General features: G+C 34.6%; 1 protein-coding gene across 3 annotated transcripts in view; it reads left to right on the top strand.

Moving 5' to 3' along the window:
- LOC111058112 (carboxyl-terminal PDZ ligand of neuronal nitric oxide synthase protein) overlaps positions 1 to 22,956 on the top strand; it is a 291,989-nt gene that overhangs the window by 144,390 nt on the left and 124,643 nt on the right. For all 3 annotated transcript variants that reach the window (XM_039431321.1, XM_039431317.1, XM_039431314.1), the window contains exon 3: positions 21,580 to 21,652. In XM_039431321.1, coding sequence (XP_039287255.1) covers positions 21,580 to 21,652 — 73 coding nt within the window. The remainder of the gene's footprint in view (positions 1 to 21,579; positions 21,653 to 22,956) is intronic.

Genomic DNA, 22,956 nt, shown 5'->3' with positions numbered 1-22,956 from the left:
ACCAGTGGGAATAATGTTACCTTGACATTGCTAGCTTAACGTATCCCTCCTGAACCACATATCACATTCCAGTTCAAAAACTCCAATCTATTTCTTCCGCTCGGCGACTCTAGTCAAAACTTAACTTCTTCCTTTGCATCTTGCTTCCTGAATCATTAATTTTCTTCGACACTTCCCCATACTAAACTGTGCTCGCTCCAACGTGAGAAGAATGGCCCGGAAAGTTCTTCAATTTGTTGAAAGACTTGGGAAAAATACTGGTGGCATTGGGGCGAAAATCACAAAGCTTATTGGCGTTTGCGTGGATAGAAAAAACAATCAGGAGGAAGCTCTGCAATGTTGTGATTGAGAAAAACCGAAGGAACAAAGATTCTGTAGAGGAGAAGTGGAAAAAGAGAGAGTATTGATGTTATGAACCAGGAATGAGGTTGAGAAATGAATTCAGAGATATATGTTTAGAAGAAAAGATCTGTACTGTCCCAGTGAACTGATAACAAAAATATTTTTTTCATTATTGTATTTATTCCTCTTCTCCATCTTAACCCGGTCGTGTGTCAATGAGAAGGATATTTATATCCTTCTAAAAGAATCGACAATTATTTTTTGAAACACCACCGATTTATGAAGTTACATCACATTATTATATTATCGTTATTCTAATTGCATTCTATATTTATTCTAACTGATTAATTATTTATACTTTGTGAAATTCGTTGAATAACTAGCATTATCGTCATTCAATGTAAATTAGTGTATAAGCCAGTAAATATTGTAACATACATAAATAAAGAAATCTAATCTCAAATGAATCCAGTTTTCACCTTAGAGCAAACGAATTGACGCAAAGCAATCATGATGTAGATTGAATTTTTTGTTCTTATTTCAGATATCTTAGTCTATTATTCTAGATGTTTTATTTTCTGTTATACCAGTTATTGTTGATATTTCATCTGCGCTGAATTATCAATATTGGTGAACGATGAACAGTTTTTGTGAAAGATGAACTGGAATGCTTCTTATCATACAGAACTCTTCCTATAAATAGAAATAAAAATCTCAGTACCCTTATTTGAATTATTTTATCACAATTCAAGGTTGTGATAGAATAATGTTGTGATAAATTATGATATCATTCAATGGTATGGAAGATTCAAGTATGTCAAGATATTAATATATATTATATCAAGTATATATATCAAGCATAAATAATATCATGTATATGGGGTGAAAATGAAAATAAATGGTTAGAAGAAAATTAAAGACTTGACCTTTTTCGGACTATGTGTAACCTTATCCAAATTTGGGAGATGAATAACACAAGGTTATCTTAGTTTTCCTCTCCCTATCATTTTGATGATGTACTTTATGTAAGAGGGAATGAAAGAAAGAATAAACATGTACAGTGAGCAAGTCTACTGGGAGCATAAACTGAACTTACAATATTACATTCGATTGAGAGGATAATCTCATAATTGACTGATTTCATAAGAAACAGAGTGTAATTTAATTGAGAGAATAAATTGAAAACGGAGTTGTAAATCTCACTTGAAATGTAACATTAATTAACTTGATACAACACATTTGTGATGAGCCAACAGTACCATATTACACTTGATCGATCTGCCACTAAGTAAAGGGCTTTTTGCCACCACCAAACGCTCTCAAATTCCGGACATGAGTCCGGCACACTCAAAAAGCCAACTGGATTAGAGTTGTCGCTGTAAATAAACCCTATCTCTCCTGGAGAAATTGGTTGGTCTCAGGTTACAAGCTGGGACCTCGATCAATCACTGTTCGTTTTTGTGATCAGTACCCATCATGTATTGCTCCAAGGTGCGCTAGAGAGAGAGAGAGAGAGTGTGTGTGTGTGAGTGAGAGTGTGTTTGCACAACCATTCATCAAAGCTTTGTTGGTGTCTCGTCACCTCTGTCTTTTCATTGGTTCTTCCTTCTTCCGTCCTCTATCTCGCTCTATCACACTCTCCTATTCGTTGTCTCACTCTATCACACTCTTCTCAACTTTGTCCTCTATCTCCCTTCATCACTTTCCTCCTCGATGGCTCCTCAATCCTTTGATGGATCTAAACGTCACCGATTCCCACCATTTTGTGCCTCCTATTCCAATGACACACTCACCCACAATCCAATCTACATTCCAAATGATCAGGTAAACCTCGTCGATTACTGCATAGGTAGGGTTTAGTCGAACCTCACTTTCATCAGAGCGCTGCTATTAAGGGTTCCCGTGCGAATTGCTAAGTGCCATCTTGAGGTGACAATCACTGTATTATTCAGGATCAATGAGCACGCTTTTACATTTCCGAGAGTCAATTCAATTTCCCGCAATCCAATTGAAGTGACTGATGAGATTGGAGTATTACAGAATACTGTGTATCTAAAGCAGGGTGTTGGTTGTATTCAATAATGGGAGTGAATGAAGAAACGGGAGTGAATAAAGAAAAGGGAGTGACTGGGAAGTAATGAGTGAATGAAGAAAGATGCTGTGCCTTCTCGAACATATTAATAAACGTAGAGGAGCTTGGAGAAAATGAATGATAAAGTGATTAATAAATGATCCTAGATATTCGAAATTATTGAATATTCCCAACCCCTCATCCTAGCATGAGCAATAATCCTATTATATTAAGCAAGCAATTTCTGTATATATCAGGTTATTTATGTTTTACGGATCTCGAAAACGGCTCTAACGATTTTCACGAAATTTGGAACATAGCAGGTTTATGATATAAAGATTCGATTGCACTAGGTCTCATTCTTTGGAAAACTCGCTGAACGACATTAAAAGGATAATTCATCCTTGGAAAACAGATGATAATTTCGTCGTCTCTCGATAACAGAAGATGCGTGTGCCTGTGTGGGAGAGAGACAGAATTATTTCCAGCTGTGTAATCATAATCAATCAGCGAGAAATTTTATCTTCCTAGACAATATTTTATCGATCAACGTAATCTGATTTGTTGACATGACATGATAATCCTCCTAAACTAGAGTATATCATAATTTTCAAAGTTGATCATTATTTGACAATTTCAAGTGATTACTGAGTGTTCTTTTGTTATTCAATTTGGTTTGTATATAATCAAAATTATAAATTTTTTGTTTTCAAATGTTTGAACAGAAAATTGAACCTGAATTCAAGTATATAGAACATAACCTACTTTCTGGACCATTTATAGTGTATAAATCAAAATTCGGGAAAGAAACAGTTTTGGGCTGTGCCTGTTAGTACTTCCCCATTCATTTTAAAGAATTGGTTTCGGGTTATCAAAAGTCAATAAATAAATAACGAGCGAAGCTCGGTGCCCTGATATTTAAATCTATGAAAGTAGGATCAGCTGATAACTTGTTATTGATACAATAACAAATGGTAATACTATTTGTAGGACTCGGTTCTATATTATCATTGGAAACTCAAGCATGGAAATTGGAAACAAACTGTTGACAGTGCTAATTTAGAATTGTAAATAGTGTAATTGACACATGTAAAGTTTTCGTGAAAATTTCTATTGAAAGATTCCAAGCCCGGATCTTCGTCTTCTCAAACTTACTCTACTATCATGAAGGAAGCTGTGAGTTCTAGAAGGACCGCTTGCTATACTCCATAATCCGCATTTACATCTGATTTCTTCAACAACTCTCTCACTCTCTCTGGTTTTTCTCTCTCCTCCCTTGTTTCATATACTCTCTTTCTCACTCTATAGCTCTCCAGTCTCTCGGCAAACTTATCTCGGCATTATTAACAAACTTTCTGGGCTTTTCTCGGAGGCAGAGATCGATGGGTACCCAGCGAGAATCGTTATTTGCTTGGGATGAAATGTTCTGCTCTCAAAAACTGGACGATTGCAACTCGTGAACTCGTGAACCCTTACTCTGTTTGTTTTTTCCAAAAGCTGTGATCCTGCTATGCGATATCGTGAATGCGGTGTAATTGGTTCTAAATATACAAAAAATAAAAATGTATAAAAATTTCTTGTGATTTTCGAATACCCCATTTCATATGCACTGGCAGGGCTGGATTCCCCAATAGACCTATAGTTTGTGTAAAATAAGTTGAGACTTGGCCCACCATCCGAAGAAATTACATGGTTGCCAATTCGTGTAAAATTGCAACTTTCTCAAATTTCCAATTCAACGTCAGAATTGGATGTAGAATATCATCCCCGATATCCTAGTAGTGCTAGAAAAGATCCAGGTTTGAAGGATTAAAAGGAAATTCAACTTTTATGATAAAATTGGAAACATCGCGAAAATTTGTTTTTCTTTCAAATCTCTTAGAATCATAGAGCGTCTTAAAGCATAATAATTTTATATCAAATTGACGGGGAGAATGTCTCCTTTCTATTGGTGTCTGGATAATTTTTATCCGACCTTTAGTAATTTTTTAATTAATGATTATGTTCGTCAATGTAGAGACATTTCAAGCAGAAAATATGAAATTTTCGACATGCTGGAAACTTTTTTGTTTCAAAAGATAAGTGGGTGTTGAAAGCGAGAATGTTTCTCAGAAATAATTGAAATTTTTTTTTCATTTGTCAAAAGTAGTCGGTAGATCGTATTTTGGTCTCCAAGGACTTTCAAAGTTCGGAGAGCGGCTGCAAGGTATGCATTGTGTACAAAATTGTATGCTAAAAGCTGGAAATTTACGAGATATTTGACTGAATTACAGTATCTCAAACGTAAGCAACTAATTGCCTCTAGAAAGGCTGTAATGAAACACTGCTTGGATTATTCGAGGCGAGGTTGTCATTTTCACTATTTTATAATCATGTGGCTTGCAGTTGCTGAATTTTTCATTCGTTCTGTATTTTGATTTTGTTGATCCCAGCTACTGATAGCCTATGGTGGCACACCATTCAGCCTCTATCCTTGACTTTGAAACTCCTGAGAGACCAAAATACGTTGTTCCGAGTATGTTTGACAATTGGAAAAATAATTTCAATTATTTCTGAGAAACTTTCTCGCTTTCACCACCTACTTACCTTTTGAAACAAAAAAGTTTCTAGCATGTCTAGAATTCCATGTATTCTGCTCGAAATGTCTCGACATTGACGAACATAAACATTAATTAAAAAATAACTATAAGTCGGATGAGAATTATCCAGACACCAATAGAAAGGAGACATTCTCCCTGTTAATTTTATATGAAATTATTACGCATTACAATGCCCCATGATTCTGAGAAAATTTATATTCAAAAGAAAAACAAATTCTCGCGATGTTTCCAATTTTATCATAAAAGTTAAATTTCCTTTTGATCCTTCAACCCTGAAACTTTTCTAGCACTACTAGGTTATCGGGGATGATATTCTACATCCAATTCTGTCGTTGGATTGGAAATTTCAGAAAGTTGCAATTTTACACAATTTGGCAACCCTGTAATTTCTTGTGATGGAGGGCCAAGTCTCAACTCATTTTGCACAAACTATAAACAAATGAGATTCAAACTCATAGTGGTACTAATTTTTTGCAGTTTTAAATCAATCAAAATCATTTTATTATGGTACAAGCCGGTAGACCTGCTCCTCTAACTTATCTTTTGCTCATTAACAATCAATGATGTAGATGATTAAGATATTATGAGAACAATGGTTGAAAGCGAGTGCCGATTGTCTCACAAATCAGCATGTACAAATAAATTTTCACGGTGTCCAAATATATCTGGATGGTCGTAATAATTATGACATTGTTATTAATAATTCTCGCCTTGTGAAGGTTCAAGCTTTTGAAGTTGATTTTCGAGCACGTTTAAATTTAGCGCGAAAGAGCGCAGAAGGAAGGGTGAGGTGAGAAATTAATTAAAAGAAACGATTATAATTAGAAGTGAAGACGGGGTTATTGTTCTACGAGAGGAGGCCGGCTTGCTGCAAGCTTGCAAATGATATTTACGGCTTCAAAGCTGAGAGACTGCTTCTTTCATGTCTATCCTATTCCAGCCTTCTATTTAATCTCTCTCTTACACCCTCTATATCTTGTGCATTAGAAGAGGGATGGATTAGCGCTGTTGAGAAATGAGATTCAAATTGCTTTTTAATCATTACTTTCTTCAGTTTCTCCTCTTGTGTCTAAAAACTTGCAAAACGATTTTAATTTTTTAGAAATTCGTGCTGCGTGGTGCTTGATACCGATATTAAGCTTTTAATCAATTTCGAAGTATGTAAGCCTTTCAAACATGTAATAATGTAAATTTCATGTAATGTGCAATTTCCTCATCCTCTTCTTCTTCTTCTTCTTCTTCTTCTTTTTCTTCTTCTTCTTCTTCTTCTTCTTCTTCTTCTTCTTCTTCTTCTTCTTATTCTTCTTCTTCTTCTTCTTCTTCTTCTTCTTCTTCTTCTTCGACAAATGTTCAATTAATTGTTTTATTAATGAGATAACTTTCAATGTTTTGTATCTAGAGAGAGAGAGAGAGAGATTAGATTAGATTAGATTACTTTACTTATGTATGTTACAATATTTACTGGCTTATACACTAGTTTACATTAAATGACGATAATGCTAGTTATTCAACGAATTTCAGAAAGTAGAAATAACTAATCAATGAGAATAAATAAGAGTAAACACAAATATTTGTTTTCAATTAAGCTATTGTCTGTCAAGTACATGAGCAAGGCATGTTATTCTCTTTGCTTTTCTGCTGGATTAGTTAGAAAAACAATATTATTCTATGTACACACATCGAGGGAGTGAGAATACATATTTCTAGGAACTCGACAGAAATAAATATCTGATATTGAAACAGAGAAGCGTTAGTGGCTCGTACCTTGCCGCAAAAATTACCAAACAACTCGCGCGTAAATTCCTTTACAAAGCCCCTGAAAAATAGAGCGGATGCAAACATTTCTACCCAGAGAATTATCACGATTATTATCCTTGTATGATTTATAATAGCTTTGGTAGCGATCCCCACGTCCAACAACAACATTCATCCATTCCAAACGGAGTTATAATTTGTAGCAGCCTTTGTTAATTCTATCGCAACTTCACAGCTAAATAAACCAACAGTGCTATTGTTCTCTCTGAACTTTATTTATGTTTTTCGGGGTCAGTCTTTGTATTATTCAAAATTACTAGTCACGTTGTGGAAAGCTCTGGAATGGAGCTGAAGGCATATTTAGAATTGATAGTATAATATAATGTTGATGATAAATTAGATAAGTGGAACAAACTTGAGGCTTATCAGTTTATTATTATATCATTACATCCCACAATCACAATATCAAATTAGGGAGAGAATCAACACGATAACCCAAAATTGTTTCTCTCCCTAATTTTGATTAAAATAGTCCAAATACCAATTTAGTAATCAATTGATCAAACCCTATGAATTTCTGTAGATGTTTTTAATACCTTTCATTATGGCTTTTGTAGCCTGAAAACTAATTTGCTATTCTATAGAAAAAACCAAATAGAAATATTCAAATTATTGTCCTCCCAGTATTATTTCTCACTCTATAAATTGAGACACATTTATACAGTACCTATGTCCAGTTATTGCTTTTGCTTGACATACATTGTTAACAACGGTAAATGATTTAAACTATTGGAAAGTGGGTGAGTTTTGGGGTTGTCGTGTCTCTTTGTTTTCAATGTTTAGATTGTCTAATTTGATTGTAAACGATTGTCTCTTGTAATCTACTTTAGATTGTTTACTTTGCCTCTTTGTTCACTTGTATCATAAGTCGTTTCCACCAGCGTTATAAGTTGGTACCTGAGAATAGACATATAATATCATCAATTTGTGTCTATTTTCAATGTAATTTATATGAATAATTGATTTTATAAATTATATAATTGAATAGAATAGCCCAAGAATAGACTGATTATTCTAAGGTTGTACCTTTAGCTGATAAACGATTCATAGGAGGGCTTAGAGGACATCCTTATATCAAGCTAATGTACCTAGAGACTGATTCTCATATGCTCAGTAGCACTGTATACCTTTTTACTTTCCTTGCCCCATTATCATAGGTAACGAAAATATTGCTATCCAAAAAAAATTAGGTACCCTAATTTCAAGTTTTCTATACGTTTCAAGGTCCCCTGAGTCCAAAAACATGATTTTTGGGTGTTGGACTGTGTGTGTGTGTATGTGTGTATGTCTGTGAACACGATAACTCCATTCCTAATCAACCGATTGACTTGAAATTCTAAACTTGAGGTCCTTATATCATGAGGATCCGACAATAAGAAATTCAATTAAATTGAATTCAAAATGGCGGATAATGACTAAAAAACCATGTTTTTCACGGTTTTCTCGAAAACGGCTCTAACGACTCTCTTCAAATTTATACCATTGATAGCAATTTATAAGCCCTATCAACTCACATGAGTCTCATTTCTGGGAAAATAGCAGGAGCTCAATAATATTCTTGAGAAAAAATGGCGGATAATTACTAAAAAACAATGTTTTTCACGATTTTCTCAAAAAATGACATGACCGATTTTTTTTCAAATTTATACCCTGTATAGTTATTCATCAGCTCTATCAACTGGCATGAGTGTCCTTCCTAGAAAACTAATGGGGGTCTACCCCATCCTTGAGAGATTGACTTTGTAACCTCCTTCTCGTGCATGAGGTAGGTAGGTAGAGCAGTTTATAAAAAGAACACATAGTCGAGATATTTCATCTGCAGAACAGCTTTTTTGACGACTTTAAAAAAAAATTATCGAATTTCACAATTTACATGAAGTACTCTGAAAACAATTATATACACACATATTATACAGTAGTGTGATCGTAGTTTCAAATATGTTGCCGCCAATCGTCATTATGTTATTCCCCTAAATTATTCTCGTTCAAGAATGAGGCTTACTGTACAGTTCAATGAGCAAGGAAAGTTGTGTGAGTGTACCAAACCAGTTTTTTTTAATTATCAATTACTGACTATAATAACAATGATTGATTATTGGTAAACGAGGATAGATTGATACCATTGCTTGAATACCCTGGATATTTCGGTATACCTAGTCCTGTATCAAGTATGTGAATTGCCACCGCAACTCCATTCATAATGTGAAATATGATACTGCATCAGGTATGACCTTGTGATTAAGGATATTATTGTTACACAGTGTATCTCGACACTCAACCAAACAACCAGGCTCCGTATTAGCAAGTTTGCATTGTAACTAACCTGTGCTTCAATTAGTCACTACACTAGTCAAACAATGAACTTGATACGTGAGAGGGATGATGTAGATCAAGTCAAGAGGAAAGCAAAGGATTTACGCTAGCAGTGGTGGTGTAGGACTAGGGCTGTAGGGCACAAGGGATGGTGAGGTGAGGATGGAGCCCCTCATCGAGAAAGGTTTGGAGAGGGGGTGAAGATGAGAGCTGTATACACTTGACCTACTTGTCCCTACTACGCTGGTTTATTCCTACCTTTTACTTACACTCATCCTCATCTTGAAATTCATCTACCTCTCTCGCTTTTCACATCCCTTTAAACTTTTCATCTCCCTTGTTATTTTACTCAATTACTTATTTTCTTATCCTCATCTTCACTTCTTCTTTCCTTCCCTTCATGTGTCCATCTTCTCCCCAGTTCATTTTTCCCTCTCATAGGTGCATTTTTGTGTTCTCTCCAATTACTTCTGAATTTTATCAGAATTCATTGTTGTTCTTCTTCATTGTATACTCATCAATTTTCTTCAACGGAAGGACCTCTTAAGGCTGTGCAAAGGCTAAAGATAAACTTTCTACTCGTGATATTTTTCAAAGTTTTTCGATTTGTATATCATCAAGCTATCAAAATGAAAAAGTTTTCTCAGGAAAACATTTTTTTTCTGATCATTACTTTTTGAGATATGAGCGCCTAAAGTTTACATTTTGGGACAGAACATTTCAAATTCGGTAAGAGATAAATCCATGAGATTTAGAGGATGAATTCTTCATGATATTTTTGATCTATTAAAACAAACATTTTCTGAAAATATCAATTGTTAAGATAGTTATTCAATTTACTAAAAATATCTTTCAGTTGCGTTATTTTTGGTAAATTGAATAACTTTTACAAAAATTGATATTTTCAGAAAAATTTTGTTCTACAAGATCAACAATAAAGAATCCATTCTCTAAATCTCATGGATTTTTATATCTTAACGAATTTGGAATGTTCTGTCCCAAAAATTCAATCTTCAGGCGCTCATATCTCAAAAAGTCATAATCAGAAAAAAATGTTTTCCTAGGAAAAATTTTTAATTTTGATAGCTTGATGATATACTAATCGAAAAACTTTGAAAAAAATCACAAGTAGAAAGTTTATTTTTAGCCTTTGCACAGCCTTAACACTCACTTTTTCTTCCATCGTTCACACTTTCTATATCTTATCTTGAACTCTTATTCCTCAGTTTACTTCTACTATTTCCACTTGTCAAGAGAAGGTTTTATTCCAACCATTCCATTTTATCTAACTATTCTCCCTTCTTGCACTATCCCTCCTCTTTCCTTTTTCCCCATCTCCTTATGATATTTCACCCCATCTTTGTTTTTCTTCATATCCTTCTTTTCCTTCTCCTCTTATCTCCACATATCATAGACCTCTTGTTTCGTTACACCGCCTATAGTGAGGTCTATGTTATAATGGCAGTGTGTGATTTGCAATGGTGTTGCTATCCTTGTCTGTCATTCAACAAAGCAGATGGCGCTATCTCTTTCACGCTTTGCGTCAACAATGTAGAAATTCAACTAAGTGGCAAAATATTTAATCTCAATCATGAAAATATATTATTACATCTTTAAAAAATATATTTTCTTGACAAATAAAATATGATTTTAACAATATTTACAACAATATATTTTCAACAATAATGAACAGTTAAATTGATCAGATATACCAGTATCAGCTGTTTGGGTGGCAAGGCCGAGATCTGGCAACCCTTTTCTCCTATCTTCCTACACTGCCATTATAACGTGAACCTCACTATAGTCCTGTTTCTCCACATCAAACACACCTCGTCTTGGGTTGATGGTGTTGGGGAAAATGGATGATGGTCGAGAAGGGAAGGGTTGGTGGGGGGTGAAGAACCGATCATAAATAACTGTGATGATAAATAACCGACTCCTTTCCTCTATAGCAACATTCACTTGAAACTGTGAGCACTGGAATACTAGTAGTTCTGTGAACAGAAGACCTCACGCAGTATTCTCATCCACAAGTACCTGATTGAAACTATAGACCTTATGGAAGTACAGCAATAGACTGGCTTCTCCACACATCTGTGTAATCACTTGTCAGCTGATTTATGATAAATAATTCTATAGTCTGATTTTTACTCTAATATTGGCGTATGAAGGAGGCTCCTTTTTCCTTTTATATTATCCTTGAAATGCAAAATTTCCAAAAACCTTGTATATACATCGACATGCAATTAAAAACGGAACATACCTGTCAAATTCCATGAAAATCTATTTACGCGTTTTTGACCGAGCGAAGTGAGGTCTAAGATTCAAACCGACGGTTTGGCATTTCTCTTAATGTTTAAATGTCTATATGTTGCGCATTTACGGCGAAACGCGGTAATAGATTTTCATGAAATTTGACAGCTATGTTCCTTTTTTTATTGCGCGTCGACGTATATACAAGGTTTTTGGAAATTTTGAATTTCAAGGATAATGTAAAAGGAAAAAGGAGCCTCCTTCATACGCCAATATTAGAGTAAAAATCAGACTCATTTCTGGGAAAATAGCAGGAGCTCAATAATATTCTTGAGAAAAAATGGCGGATAATTACTAAAAAACAATGTTTTTCACGATTTTCTCAAAAAATGACATGACCGATTTTTTTTCAAATTTATACCCTGTATAGTTATTCATCAGCTCTATCAACTGGCATGAGTGTCCTTCCTAGAAAACTAATGGGGGTCTACCCCATCCTTGAGAGATTGACTTTGTAACCTCCTTCTCGTGCATGAGGTAGGTAGGTAGAGCAGTTTATAAAAAGAACACATAGTCGAGATATTTCATCTGCAGAACAGCTTTTTTGACGACTTTAAAAAAAATTATCGAATTTCACAATTTACATGAAGTACTCTGAAAACAATTATATACACACATATACAGTAGTGTGATCGTAGTTTCAAATATGTTGCCGCCAATCGTCATTATGTTATTCCCCTAAATTATTCTCGTTCAAAAATGAGGCTTACAGTACAGTTCAATGAGCAAGGAAAGTTGTGTGAGTGTACCAAACCAGTTATTTTTTAATTATCAATTACTGACTATAATAACAATGATTGATTATTGGTAACGAGGATAGATTGATACCATTGCTTGAATACCCTGGATATTTCGGTATACCTAGTCCTGTATCAAGTATGTGAATTGCCACCGCAACTCCATTCATAATGTGTAATATGATACTGCATCAGGTATGACCTTGTGATTAAGGATATTATTGTTACACAGTGTATCTCGACACTCAACCAAACAACCAGGCTCCGTATTAGCAAGTATGCATTGTAACTAACCTGTGCTTCAATTAGTCACTACACTAGTCAAACAATGAACTTGATACGTGAGAGGGATGATGTAGATCAAGTCAAGAGGAAAGCAAAGGATTTACGTTAGCAGTAGAGGTGTAGGGCTAGGGCTGTAGGGCTCAAGGGATGGTGAGGTGTGGATGGAGCCTCTCATCTAGAAAGGTTTGGAGAGGGGGTGAAGATGAGAGCTGTATACACTTGACCTACATGCTCCTACTACGCTGGTTTATTCTTACCTTTTACTTACACTCATCCTCATCTTGAAATTCATCTACCTCTCTCGCTTTTCACATCCCTTTAAACTTTTCATCTCCCTTGTTATTTTACTCAATTACTTATTTTCTTATCCTCATCTTCACTTCTTCTTTCCTTCCCTTCATGTGTCCATCTTCTCCCCAGTTCATTTTTCCCTCTCATTGGTGCATTTTTGTGTTCTCTCCAATTACTTCTGAATTTTATCAGAATTCATTGTTGTTGTTCTTCATTGTATACTCATCAATTTTCTTCAACGGAAGGACCTCTTAAGGCTGTGCAAAGGCTAAAGATAAACTTTCTACTCGTGATATTTTTCAAAGTTTTTCGATTTGTATATCATCAAGCTATCAAAATGAAAAGTTTTCTCAGGAAAACATTTTTTTTCTGATCATTACTTTTTGAGATATGAGCGCCTAAAGTTTAAATTTTGGGACAGAACATTTCAAATTCGGTAAGAGATAAATCCATGAGATTTAGAGGATGATTCTTCATGGTATTTTTGATCTATTAAAACAAACATTTTCTGAAAATATCAATTGTTAAGATAGTTATTCAATTTACTAAAAATATCTTTCAGTTGCGTTATTTTTGGTAAATTGAATAACTTTTACAAAAATTGATATTTTCAGAAAAATTTTGTTCTACAAGATCAACAATAAAGAATCCATCCTCTAAATCTCATGGATTTTTATATCTCAACGAATTTGGAATGTTCTGTCCAAAAAATTCAATCTTCAGGCGCTCATATCTCAAAAAGTCATAATCAGAAAAAAATGTTTTCCTAGGAAAAATTTTTAATTTTGATAGCTTGATGATATACTAATCGAAAAACTCTGAAAAACATCACGAGTAGAAAGTTTATTTTTAGCCTTTGCACAGCCTTAACACTCACTTTTTCTTCCCATCGTTCACACTTTTCTATATCTTATCTTGAACTCTTATTCCTCAGTTTACTTCTACTATTTCCACTTGTCAAGAGAAGGTTCTATTCCAACCATTCCATTTTATCTAACTATTCTCCCTTCTTGCACTATCCCTCCTCTTTCCTTTCTTCCCCTTCTCCTTATGATATCTCACCCCATCTCTGTTTTCCTTCATATCCTTCTTTTCCTTCTCCTCTTATCTCCACATATCATAGACCTCTTGTTTCGTTACACCGCCTATAGTGAGGTCCATGTTATAATGGCAGTGTGTGATTTGCAATGGTGTTGCTATCCTTGTCTGTCATTCAACAAAGCAGTTGGCGCTATCTCTTTCACGCTTTGCGATGATTCCACATCGTTTGTCAACAATGTAGAAATTCAACTAAGTGGCAAAATATTTAATCTCAATCATGAAAATATATTATTACATCTTTAAAAAATATATTTTCTTCACAAATAAAATATGATTTTAACAATATTTACAACAATAATGATCAGTTAAATTGATCAGATATACCAGTATCAGATGTTTGGGTGGATCTGGCAACCCTTTTCTCCTATCTTCCTACACTGCCATTATAACGTGAACCTTAACGTGAACGCTGACAGTTTTTCCACATCAAACACACCTCGTCTTGGGTCGATGGTGTTGGGGAAAATGGATGATGGTCGTGAAGGGAAGGGTTGGGGGGTGAAGAACCGATCATAAATAACTGTGATGATAAATAACCGACTCCTTTCCTCTATAGCAACATTCACTTGAAACTGTGAGCACTGGGATACTAGTAGTTCTGTGAACAGAAGACCTCACGCAGTATTCTCATCCACAAGTACCTGATTGAAACTATAGACGTTATGGAAATACAGCAATAGACTGGGTTTTCCACACATCTGTGTAATCACTTGTCAGCTGATTTATGATAAATAATTCTATAGTCTGATTTTTACTCTAATATTGGCGTATGAAGGAGGCTCCTTTTTCCTTTTATATTATCCTTGAAATGCAAAATTTCCAAAAACCTTGTATATACGTCGACATGCAATTAAAAACGGAACATACCTGTCAAATTCCATGAAAATCTATTAACGCATTTTTGACCGAGCGAAGTGAGGTCTAAGATTCAAGTCGACGGTTTGGCGTTTCTCTTAATGTTTAAATGTTTATATGTTGCGCATTTACGGCGAAACGCGGTAATATATTTTCATGGAATTTGACAGGTTTGTTCCGTTTTCAATTGCAGGTCGACGTATATACAAGGTTTTTGGAAATTTTTCATTTCAAGGATAATATAAAAAGAAAAAGGAGCCTCCTTCATACGCCAATATTAGAGCAAAAATCAGACTATAGAATTACTCATCATAAATCAGCTGACAAGTGATTACACAGATGTGTGGAGAAGCCAGTCTATTGCAGTATTTCCATAAGGTCTACAGTTTCAATCAGGTACTTGTGGATGAGAATACTGCGTGAAGTCTACTGTTCACAGAACTACTAGTAAATCAGCTGACAAGTGATTACACAGATGTGTGGAGAAGCCAGTCTATTGCTGTATTTCCATAAGGTTTATAGTTTCAATCAGGTACTTGTGGATGAGAATACTGCGTGAGGTTCACTGTTAACAGAACTACTAGTAAATAACCGAGCTGCTCCTTTCCTCTATAGCAACATTCATTTGAAACTGTGAGCTTTAGGATACGAAGCATTGATGTTCTTGATACAATGCTGACAGTTTAAAGTGGCAGTGGTCTACCCGTAGTGAGGTTTATTTTATTATTTTATTTTATGTATTTATTGTATAAAATACTATAATCATAATACAATTATGACATTGGAGGAAAAACTAGGCTAAGCCTGTACTATTTCTCTCCACAAATTTTGATAAAATGTTAATGTTGTCCAAAAGATGAGGTTATATAGTCACACACTGCTTCGTCACTTGATTTTCGGTCCAGAAATGATGATTTAAAATTTAAAATTTTGAAGGTTGATTTTATACTCTAAATGAATCACAATAAATTATAAACTTTAGAAATATTGCACTTATTTAAAAAAATTGAATACAAAATCAAAAACCTACTCACTATTTGTTATTCACAGCTCTGAAATATATTTAGACTGAGGTTTCCTCACTACATTTCTTGCATTGATTTTGACGGTATTGGTTGTATGAGAAGTTAGGAAGCATTGATGCATGGAATGCGTATAATTTGGAGTGACTCTCAGAAAATCATCTTCGTCTTGCTACACCAGCTGAGCAGAGTTGTGTGTACATTTGTAGCATACCACGCCGCATCTATTGATCGGTGGCAATGCGTCGCAGTCGGCAGTCGCAAGGCAAGGCGGCTCACCTTATCATCAGTCGCCGCGACTGTCTGAACAGTCGAGAGCAAATCGCACGTGCGACTGCCGTGGCTATGAATCACAATTCTGCGCCCTGAAACTCTCAACGATTTTACCCCACTAAATCTAAATCTCACTTTACTTTACAGATCGCTTTACTCTCTCATCATTGTTACCTCACAAAATCTAAACTCATTCTACTCATATCTCATAAATCTCTTGTAATCTCATCCATATTATTAGTTAAATGTTTATTTCCAAAAAAAACTAAAACTATAACATCAATTACACAAAATATTAGATAAATTACAATATTACATACAATAGTTAGTTACAAAAAATTTTTTTAATGTGTCCTCTACTTTTTTAGTTTTTTCTGTGTGGAAATTGACCTACTCCACTATGGCGTACCATGTTCTAGAATAGGTTCAAAATTAGGAAAGGTAGGTTTTAAATTAGTAATTATAATTAGCACATTTGATAAAACTCTAGTGCCTCAGCCTGAATACCAACAGTAATCAGAAAATGAAACCTCTCTTAGCTAAAACTCTAGAGTTGTAGAGTTGATGATTCTTCCTGTATGCGACTTCTGACGTTCTGTTCGGTGTACACCATGGCCACTTTATGTGGGTGAAATAGAAAATTGTATGATGTGTAGAAAAGGGTGTAGGCATAGGCCTTCATACAAATGGATGAGCTTGAGGTATGTCGCTATAGATCCTATAAATTTGCTAGTGCAAAGGATGTAGAAAAATTAGAATTAGATACTTTTGTCAATGTACATGCCATAGCCCAATTCCTCAGTCAATATAACCTCAAAGTGAACGAAACTAAAACGCAGTTCTTGCAGTTCAAACATAGAAATAATTATAGAGATCTTGAAGAAATAAACGTTCAAATAAATGGAGTGAATGTTGAACAACCTCTGTCTGTGAAATATCTAGGTGTCTTGCTGGACCAGAACCTGTCTTGGGATAACTATATTGATCATTTGTGCTGTAAAATATCATCTGGAGTGTCTGCACTCAGGCAGATTTCAAGATTAAGTACTGGGAACACTATCTTAACATGTACAGTATATATCATGCCCTCATAATGTCGCATATTCGGTATGCAATATTGGTTTGGGGAGGCACAAGTCTCAAAAATTTACATAGAATCTGTAGAATGCAAAAGAGAGCTGTGAGAGCGAAAAAAGGTCTTAAGCCATTAGAGTCCTGCAGAGAGTATTTTAAAGATCTAGGACCACTAACTGTGCCCGCACTGTACATTTTCGAAGTGATTATGTATATAAGAGATACAAAATTTATAAGAAACTGTGACATACATAATTATGACACTGGAAATAAGTGTAAATTTTCTGCACAATACCACAGGTCAGCTCAGTATGAAAATAAGCCTTCTTATATGGGTATAAAATTCATGAGTAAACTGCCGTCAGCTTTGAGAGAGAATGAAAATAAGGATATTTTCAAAAAACTATTGAGAAAAAAATTTGCAAACGGGGTTTACTACAGTATTCAAGAATTTATGGATGGAGAATGAGGCTTTTGGGAGGTTAAATTGTATTGTACATTGTGGAATGTGATGTATTTAATATATGTTTATATGTATTCTTTTATTTTTTGACAAATAGTCCTTGACGATTTCCTATACTCTTTAAAAAAGAGTCTCCAGGAAGAAAATTTAATCAAAATCAAAACAAAAATATAAGATTGAAATATCAGTGGCTCAGGTCAGTGCTTATTCAGAAATTAAATGAAGGATATGGTAATAATACTTCTACTGCATATTTTCGGATTACAGATTGTACTTACAATTTCATTAGTTGATTTTTATGCAACACTAATCTGAGGAATCTCACACAATTCTAACCTCAATTCAATAAAACTCAGTTTGGGTGCTCCAGACAATGAATGACATTATAAGTAGAGTAACTCATTAGATCTGGTGAACAATCAGAAACAAATTACAATATCATCATGACTGATTTCTCACATCTGTTGTACCTACTGTCAGCATACACTAGATACAGCAAACACTGTTCAGAGAAACTTACCCACCAATAGAATTCATTAGTAATATTCCCATGTGATTCATGTGATAACCTTGATCCGTGTGATAATGAGATCCGGAAAAACTCAAATTCAGCGTCATGTCATAAGAGAGTAGATTCCTTTCGATTTTATTTTTGCAAGTGAATAAGCAAGTGTTCCTGAGTGTACAGAACTTAAAGAAATTTGAAACTACACAGCAAATCGCTGTAGTCCACCCACTTGAATTAAACAGAAGCAGTTGACGATGTTTTATGTGCTGGAAGGGAATAGAATGCGCTTTACAACTCTGGCTGGCGAAAACTTGAAATAGGACACTATTTCACTAGTCCACAAACTTCTTGAAATGCTTCCGTTCTGTCCCTAAGTTCGCCATTCCAGTTGTGAACTGAGTCCATAAATTTCAAGACTCACTGCTGCTCTAAGAGTGTTCATTACAAACTTCTAACACCAGTTGAGTACTGGGAGATTTGAACTGAGGTACTTTTCTGGAGCTCAAGATCAGGAAGTTTGACACGACTGGAGCTAACCGGTAAGAAGTGTCTGTCAACCTGGAATTGAGTCGACGATATTCTACTCGTTCCTTTTCGATACCAAGTTGTTCCCTATATTTCCTCTTCTATCACTTGTTACATTCACAAGACAGTATCAACTTTATCACTTTCTAGCAAATGTTTTCTAAGTTGAGAATTGCTTGATATTGGAACGATAAAATTCAATTATTTGAATTGTTTTATTGAACAATGAATGGCAAAAGAGCATATGTTTCGGATGACATGAAGGAAAAAAACAATGGTGAACATTCTCTCATGAACAGATTTAGAAACCTTACAGTTGTGTTGTGAGTGATGTGGTACTTTTCCATAATGACAACACAAATTTAAAATTGTCAACCACTTTTTATTAATAAAGTAAAAAGTTAAAATTGTCAACCACTTTTTACTTTTTTAATAAAAAGTGGTTGTCAATTTTAAAATTGTGTTTTCATTTTAGATTTAGAAACATTTTCTACCTTTATCATCTGAATTATTTCTAGAGTTTACTTGTTTCGACAATATTGAATCAGTCAGGTGTCAATTCTGTAACTTGCACATCTCTAGGCTACCTGGAAATCATAGTCGCTTTCAATTAAAATCATGAAAGATGAGATTCATGAGTATAATTCCATCATGGAATCATGTATCAATGGATGATTTCTAGGTAGTAATGCTTCATCTATCATGCTTCACGATATCACAGAAATATCATTCATAATCGCTTCCTCCAGTTCTTAAGTGAATCCAGTGATATTATTATTAGTGGAATTGTAATAAATATGTGTAAGTCGAATAAATAAATAGATTAATAGATGAAAATATGAGTAAATCATGCAATGTTGATCCGAAATTCTCTTTTAAATTTCATAGAGTCTGATTCGATGTGTTATCAAATTGATTCCAGCTCGAGTCACTATTATCATAGAGAAACAATAGCGTGAGTGGATATCCCATGGGATAGGGCGTTTATGTCGCAACTTTTACTGTTATCTCAAGCCCATAATCAACGTAGTTCTTTCCCGTGATGCTGTGTGGCGCTGGTAGTCTCTCATATTGTGCCGTTCATACACTTTCACCCCGCCAAAACATTAAAAATCGACAGTAATCGACTTGAGATAACAGTAAAAGTTGCGACATAAACGCCCTATACCGTGGGATATCTACTTATGCTTTTGTTTGTCTATGCTATTATGTTCCAGGAGACTTGTAGCCTATTTTAATATTATATCAAACCAAAGAGAAAATTTAGCATAAGAAGATATCCCATGGTAAAGGGCGTTTAATTTCTAAATTCCACTGTCTGTCTGTAGTTTTCTGCTCGTAATCAGGTCCTTCTATATGGCAGCAGCCCTCCACTCTCTTCTAATATTATTGTAAACTCAAGCCAATAGTCCTAGTAGATCTTTTTCGTGAAGCTATGTGACGTTGGTAGTCTCCCATACTGTGCCGTTTCTATACTCTTACCTGGCCAAAACAGTAATAATAGACAATCGGTTTGAGTTAACAGAAAATCGGCTTCAAAATTGTAACATAAACGACCTATATCACGAGATATCTACTTATGCTATCTGTTCTCTATGATCAAACTAATTCAGAATATTGCATTCCTCGAACAAATATATTATTCAATATTTTGGGACCGACTGCAGCTTTGACTTTCCGCCTAGTTCTGTCTCCCATTTTCTTCCATCTTCGTAATAGAAGCCGATGTCTCCTGGGACATGTTTGACGTTCGCTCATGCCATTCAAATAGCTGCACATGCTCTTGGATCATGTGCTATGGGAAAGCTAAAAGGTGCACATGCTGCACATGATTCATGTGAGATGAGAAAACTAAAAGTAGTTGCGCACTGCGTACTGCGCACAAGTTTCCATGAATAGTAAATTATTTGTCGCCTAGGGCTTTCCAGTGTCAACTCTTATATTCTGATCTCAGTAGGGATGCTGAGACAAGAAAAATACCTTAGCATTTTATAGTATAGTGAAATCCACGTTATAATGGCAGTGAAGAAAGATAGGGGAGACCAGCGTTGCCAATTCTCGGTATTGCCACTGCCTTCTATAGAAGATTGCTGATACCGATTTATCAGATGTAAATCAACTGTTAATTCTTGGTAATATAATCAATTATTGACCGAGCAAAGTGAGGGCTAAGATTCAAGTCGACTGTTTGGCATTTCTCTTAAGTTTAAATGTTTGAATGGTTTTATGTTTATATGTTGCGCATTTACGGCGAAACGCGGTAATAGATTTTCATGAAATTTGACAGGTATGTTCCTTTTTTGATTGCGCGTCGACGTATATACAAGGTTTTTGGAAATTTCGCATTTCAAGGATAATATAAAAGGAAAAAGGAGCCTCCTTCATACGCCAATATTAGAGTAAAAATCAGACTATAGAATTATTCATCATAAATCAGCTGACAAGTGATTACACAGATGTGTGGAGAAGCCAGTCTATTGCTGTATTTCCATAAGGTCTATAGTTCCAATCAGGTACTTGTGGATGAGAATTCTGCGTGAGGTCTACTGCTCACAGAACTAATAGTATTATGTTGATCGTCAAGAAAACATATTTTTCATTCATTAAAAATATATTTTTTAAATTAAGATTGAATATCTTGTCAGTTAATTATATTTCTACATTGTAAATAACCGATTTGGCAAAGTTGTTAAGCTATAAAAGGATAGCGCTATCTGTCTTGTCGAATGATAGACAAGGATAGCAACACCAATGTTGATAAAATACTGCTATCATAACTTGGACCCACTATTGTATAAAGGATGAAATTATCTTGATTAGTTTTACTTGAAGCTTAATAAAACGGAATATTCGAATGATCAATAGTGTGAAATTGAAACAGTTTGATCAATGTTGATGCTCAACAAATTTGTATTTAAACTTCGTGTATGAATGTTCATCCAATGTACTGTATAAGAATGTTTTCTTATTGTGTTTCTTTGTATTTTTCAGTATATCGGAACGTTGGACGTCCCCACGGCCTAACAGCAGGGTGGAAATAGTTGCAGCAATGCGAAGAATACGAGTGAGTTATACCAATTATATTGCCAAGTGCTGAAAACAATCTTAAATTAACTAGTTCACTAGAATTTACATTATACGAGTAAATCTCGTATAATCAGATAAAACCAGTGTAGCTAGAAAACAATGTATTCCAGGTACATGGGATAAAACTGGTAACCCAATAATACAAATGATTTTGCATTGATAATATTATTGGTTGTTCATTTTTTCCCTATAAAAAGAAGGATTGCGTGTATGTTAATAGAGACTGTAGTCTCTGGTTTACTATTGAGTTATGTAAATTATGTTAACCAATTAATACCTTTAAAGATTGATACCTGATTGTTAGAACTCAATTGGAAACTTGAGGCTTCAGTCTCTACTTACATACACGCAATCCCACTTTAGCTGATCTCAATACTTATTATATACATTTTTACCAAATTATATAAACTGATTAATACCTTTAAAGATTGATACCTGATTGTAAGAACTCAATTGCAAACCTGATGCTACAGTCTCTACTAAAATGCACATTTTTACCAAATTATATCAACTTGTAATTTTACAATCAGGTATCAATGTTTGAAAATATTAATCATTTTATATAATTTGGTAAAAATGTGTATTTTAGTAGAGACTGTAGCATCAGGTTTGCAATTGAGTTTTTACAATCAGGTATCAAACTTCGAAGGTATTAATCAGTTGATATAATTTTGTAAAAATGTACATAATAAGGTATTGAGATCAGCTATAGTGGGATTGCGTGTATGCAAGTAGAGACTGAAGCCTCAAGTTTCCAATTGAGTTCCAACAATCAGGTGTCAATCGTTAAAGGTATTAATTAATCGGTTAACATAATTTGCTAAAAATGTATATAGGTGTATGCTAGTAGAGACTGTAGCCTCAGGTTTATAATTGAGCTGCAACAATCAGGTATCAATCATATAATATAAACTGATATAAAGAGATTTTTAATAAGGTCTTGTGGGATCGGCTCTACAGTGAAATTCACATTAAAAAGTCAGCACCTGATTAACATTGGTTTGCTGTCCTTGCCTGTCTTTAGGCAAAGCAGATAGCTTCATCCTTTTCAAACTTGCGATGTTGCCAAATCGTTAATATACTCTGTGAAAATATAATGAACCATCAGAATATTTGATCTCATTTACGAAAGTGTACGTATTTTTTTGTAATGTAGTTTTCATGTTTTCATTAAAATGTGATATAGATTTCTAGTTAATCTTGAGAATATTATATTTATGTTCTTGGTGAATGTAGTATATTTGAGATTTAATTGATCATTTCAAATCAAATCAAATAAAT

The sequence above is a fragment of the Nilaparvata lugens genome, chromosome 6, assembly GCF_014356525.2.
Source record: "Nilaparvata lugens isolate BPH chromosome 6, ASM1435652v1, whole genome shotgun sequence".
In the NCBI taxonomy this organism is placed as follows: domain Eukaryota; kingdom Metazoa; phylum Arthropoda; class Insecta; order Hemiptera; family Delphacidae; genus Nilaparvata; species Nilaparvata lugens.
The sequence above is the reverse complement of the archived record's forward strand: the minus strand, read 5'-3'. Positions and strand labels throughout refer to the sequence as shown.